Source organism: Dermacentor silvarum, chromosome 3, assembly GCF_013339745.2.
Source record: "Dermacentor silvarum isolate Dsil-2018 chromosome 3, BIME_Dsil_1.4, whole genome shotgun sequence".
Lineage (NCBI taxonomy): Eukaryota > Metazoa > Arthropoda > Arachnida > Ixodida > Ixodidae > Dermacentor > Dermacentor silvarum.
This window is the reverse complement of record NC_051156.1, coordinates 86889289-86894591: the sequence shown is the minus strand read 5'-3', so window position 1 is coordinate 86894591 and position 5303 is coordinate 86889289. Positions and strand designations below refer to the sequence as shown.

The 5303-nt window shown below is 40.1% G+C and overlaps 1 protein-coding gene across 1 annotated transcript; it reads right to left on the bottom strand.

The window, feature by feature from the left end:
* Window positions 1–624: 624 nt before the first annotated feature.
* On the bottom strand, window positions 625–4211 carry LOC125944504 (uncharacterized). The gene is made up of 3 exons (XM_049665006.1): window positions 3864–4211; window positions 2994–3097; window positions 625–967 (listed from the first exon to the last, which is right to left on the bottom strand). Exons 1-3 carry the CDS (start codon window positions 4137–4139, stop codon window positions 919–921), a joined length of 429 nt encoding a protein of 142 aa, XP_049520963.1. The 5' UTR covers window positions 4140–4211; the 3' UTR covers window positions 625–918.
* Window positions 4212–5303: the final 1092 nt, after the last annotated feature.

The window sequence follows — 5303 nt, the reverse complement described above, 5'->3', positions numbered from 1 at the left end:
AAAACTTATGTTTAGAACTACAACTCACAAAAAAAACTAGCAAGCACAATTCTGTTCTGCAAATCGGAATTGGCCTCGAGCTTTAGCTAAGGACCAACTCCGATGTCCCTCCTTAAATATGTGTGAAATTCCTAAATAGTTTTGAGACAACCCCAAGGCTATTTTGAATTAAATTTGTAGCATTTGAGAAAGTTAAGGTCTACCGGTTGTTGGAAGAATTTCAATTCAGAGCCTAAAGTAAAAATTATTAAAAATAGGCAGGTTTAAAGAAAAGTAAAAGCATGAAGTTTAATAATCCCCAACTCTGCAATAAAAACACATATCGCAGTTCTGCAGACTGGATCAGCTATGTCTTAAGTCAAGGAATTTGATATATGAATTTACAGCTTGCGTGAAATGTTCCAATGTTTATAAGCATTTTGCACGTCCTACTCACAAATTAATTATTGTATTTTAGAGCAGTATATGATACGTCAATTTCGCCAACTTTAGTTATAGATTAGGTGCAACTAATAGAACGGTGATATCACTGTTTTTTTAGTAAGAGTTGTTAACTTAATAGCTTCGTTTCTTGGAATTTTTGTGGATTTGTATGAAACGTCACTTGAATAAAAAATGTTACATCATGCTTGTGCTATGCGAATGATGCTTTTTTGAATGACGTGTTTACTTTGGTTTAATAATGCTTTCCCATTTTACCTAATTCCTTCCTGGAGGCATGTAAGGCTTTAGTGAGGTATAAACAAATAAATGTAAATTATTTAATACTTAAATAAATAAATAATGTGGTTTGTCTCAGCATTCCAGTTTTTACCACCAGCATGACCTGTATGAAGCTTTGGCGACTGCTCACATGTTGCAAGTTCATTCTTACATGATCGCCCACTACTTCACTTCCTGGAAAGCAGCGAGGAAAGGCTAGCTTTTAACCTCGTTGGTTCCGCCTGGTACTCTGCCACGGTGAAGCCTGCAAAATAGAATTGAAAATCATTTTAAGAAGGTGTAATGAACATTTAGCCATAATGTATAGGCAGGCGCAAACATGTCACAAATATATATATCTACAAATGTGGTATAAATATTTATATGTATATAGTTGTAGCACTACACTGTTTCATTTAAGTATTTAAGAAAAAAAATTATAACAAGAAAGTAGCAGAAGTATCTCCGTGAACTGCAGTTCTCAGGCAATCACTTTTGAGAATATTTTCCCTTCCCAAGATTTTGTGACACTAGAACTAGGCCAATGCACCGACACTAGAATGCCATTGCTAGTGACAAAAATAAAGTGTTTCCAAAAGACAGCAGCCCAGTTGCACATTAACGTGCAACACATTTTAACACATTAAATGACAACACATTTTAAGTTTAACATAAGTAAGCAAGCAGGAACACCCATGAACTAAGGCTCCTATATAGACATCGCGCTACGCATAGCAAACAAATTTTTGGAAGAAAAAGAGAATGATCTACTGGCTTCTATTGTTTAGCGGGTGAAACAATATTACATCTGCCGGTCGCCATAGTTCGTATGTGCTATGCGTAATATGGCAGTATTCAATTTCTCACGTGGAGCTTGAGATTTGGAGCAATCATGATAACAATGCATTTAACTATCTGTTGCATGGGGACCAATCAGACTTTTTTAGGGTTGTTTGCAATGAAAAGTTTGCAATGCCAAGTTTGGACTGCTGTCCTCAATTTCGCATTGCTTTAACAGGCAGAGGAAAAAATTGGCTTTATCGCTCAACCTCTGGTCCGTATAATTTTATCTCCTAGGCGCATGTTGAGGCACCGGCCAGTCTGCGCCATGTACATTTGACCAAATATGCATATGATCACAGAAATAGCACTACCCCTGACAGACACAAGACAAATTTAATAGTATCTTTAATAAAGCAAGTCTCCCTGGCCAGGGTGCCTTTCTTAGTTCACTTGTACACTGCTATGCACATGTATTTCTAGCGAAAAATAAAGCAGGCAAGATATGCATGGCAGCCCGCAAGCGAATTGAGAAAGGCAAGCAGGCAAGGGAGACTTGCGTCGGTGAGAAATACCACCAAATTTGTCCATTACGTGTCACAAGTAGTGTACTGTACTCCTTTCACATGTGGTCAAACTTACATAGGGCAAACTGGCCGGTGCCTAAACATGTGCCTAAGAGATGACCATATTTCACTCAAAAGACCAGTATGCTTGTCCTGCTTGGCCATGCATTGTCACAATAGGGCATAATGTAGGATTAAGATTGTTCATCTGTGTTCACCCACACTCAAAAATTAACTAGAGAAATCAGTGAGGCATACCACATAAATAAGAAGACATGTGTGAGCGAGCTTTCATTAATAATGCACGAAAAAAAGATATCCTTTCTCGATGACAAGGGATCGAAATCAGTCTGCCTATTTATTACTGAAGTAACTGAGCAGAGCGAATACTGACCTTCATATTTATTTTCAGCAAATTCAAGCTAATCAAATGTGCATTTGCCAGACACAGTTTTTCTGGGAACAGGACAGAAATAACTGGGAAGATATTAATGATAAACAATGGTGTGCACACTACGTGCTTAGACTTGTGACATATGTGGCAAACTACACTACAAATTCTTAGATGCACAGGTAACTGCATGAGCTTGCAGCACAAACAGGAAAAATATGGAAATAAATGCAACAGCATAGGAAACAGTTTTAAGACAATAAAACCAAACTAAAAGCGATAAACATACTGTGTACTAAACAAAAATAAAATTTATGTTGCAGCCAAACAATTTATGCTGGAAAAAATACTAAACATCAGGACATGTTAGGTCTAGTTTTATACAGAACATGATAATGTGTGCATAAACTTTACGCAAACATGTAAGTAAGTTGAATACAGTTGCATAAATATTTATCCTCTTTAGTAAACTGCATAAACTAATGTGTCGCTAAACTGAACCATGAATGATACCAAGATCCAACTTTTTTGGAACACGTACATTTCATACATACCTGACATGAGCATCCAGCCATGCTGCTGCAGGCACTCGTATGGGGTCTGCATTTCTGGGGGCTCCTCCTTTTAGTGGACACTGTTGCGGGCCAAGGCCTCGCCACTACAAAATGAGTTGTGTTAGCTTATAGCAGTGGAGCAATAAAGCTGTCATATCGTAAACACATGCAAGGAGCACCTAAAATAGTCACAAAAACAATGTCTGCACTAGTACATGATGGCAAGAGAGCAAAAGGTTGAAATTATTGAATGGCTTGATAATATGGACCTCTTCATCAAAGTAAATTTTTGGGCACGTCGCAACTGCACATTACAATGTATTTTAAAATTTTTTTAGAGAGTCGTTTTCTTTTTATTGCTTAGATTAAGCAACTTTCCCCTACCAAGTTTATTTATGTGAAAGTTATGTCAGCACAGCTTGTCATGAAAACAAGGCTATATTAGCAAGTAGCAAGCTGTGATTGGCTTACATTTTTTTCCTGCTGCTCGTAAGCCTAAAACCTCGTAAGCAGAGATTACCCACAACGTCGAAGCATTTATAAGCAAGGAAACGTCATTGAAAGAATCAGTTAAGAGGCAGGTGGATCGTTACTATGCAACTGCAGCAGAAAAACGGGAGCTCGCGAACAGGTGCACAAGATGATTTCCGAACGTAATCTATCTCAGCGGAAGAAAACGCTTATCAGAATTATCAATTCCGCATTGTGGCAACAAATTTGCGTAACTAAATTCTGACAACCAGTGCGCCGCAAGCATCAGCACAGATTTCACTGTTGCCGTGGGTGTTCTATTTCCTACGTCCGCAAGGCACTCTATGCACATGATAAGCACGCACAACACACGTGTAGTTAGCAACTACGATTGCTTACCTTTTGAACAGTACGATGAGATCGAAAAGAGCTCTCCGAGTTGCCAGTGCTGCGTCGACGATGTTGATCCAGCATACATGCCGTTGCGTAATGGACGAGCTGAGGCACGCTAATAATACGCATTATTTCATCGCGACGTCCACAAAACTTTTCACGACCACCCAAGACAAAGGGAACACACTCCACGGCATGAAAATCGTTGGTCCACATTTGCCTGGCGCGCCACGCATACGGCGAGTTTGCAGCGAGACGCAGGCTACCTTCCGGCACTTTCATGCACACGAACTACACCACATTTCATTACGGCAAACCTAAAAACACACGATCAAACAAAAACATCGAAGCAGCGTGCACTACCGACCAGCACATTCAAGACGGAGGAATAACAACACGACTTATTTTACCGGCCGCGTGGGACCGGCGCCGCCAGCGCCGTCTGTATACTTGTGAGGCTGTTATGACCTCCGTGATGCCAGCAATAATAACCACTACAGCACGTTTTTGTGCCATTTGTGCCCAATTACGTGTATATATATATATATATATATATATATATATATATATATATATATATATATATATATATATATATATATATATGTTGCCAGACAAAAGGAACCATCTACCAGTCCATATTGCACACTACAATTTAGCGCAGTAAGAAATTCCATGACCAATTCTTGCTTTTGAATCACTTATGCCGCAAGTAGCCAACAAAGCATGGCCTTCGAGATCCGGTTATGTGATCCTGAGAAATCCGTGGCTGGGGCGTGATTTGAACGATTTGAACTCCGATCACCTGCCTTAAAGCGCTTAAATGACATTTCCCGCAGCCGTTAGCTGCGCTACTTGGGCCGTAACTTCGTTTTAAGTAGCTTCCTGCTGTCTTCAAAATTGAATGTAGCCCAGAAATTTTTGACACAATCTCGGAGGTACACATGGCAGTGTGCGATGTTTCCGTGTACTTTGTAATTGTCCGTCGCAAAGCAACAAATATGCGATGGTTCTTAATTTTGCTCGTGTGGCGCAGGTTATACCCATGTCGTCCGTATCTTGCTTTCGTGTCGGTGTGTTTATCGTGCGCGGATTGCACTCATGTCGTTCGTGCCTTCTCTGTGTATCGTGCGACCTACGAAGATTCCTCGAAAAAACCGCATGTCTCTGCAGCGTGCATGCGTCGGATTTTAGTGACGTAGGCGAAAATGTGCGGCGGCGTTCTGTGTGTTTGCTGCCAAGTGCTGCAGTCACTGCGTTCCAGCAGATAGACGCGGTTCCTTTCGCGTAGTTTTGTTTAGTGTTCCTCGGTCATCTTTGTGATTCACCTGCATCGGCGATAGAAACCACAATGCGCTTCCTTGACGTTACTTTGTGTAATTTCGCTTTTTGTTTTGTTCGCCTTCTTCAGTGATTATAAAGATGCTCTTGCTTGATAGTAAAAAC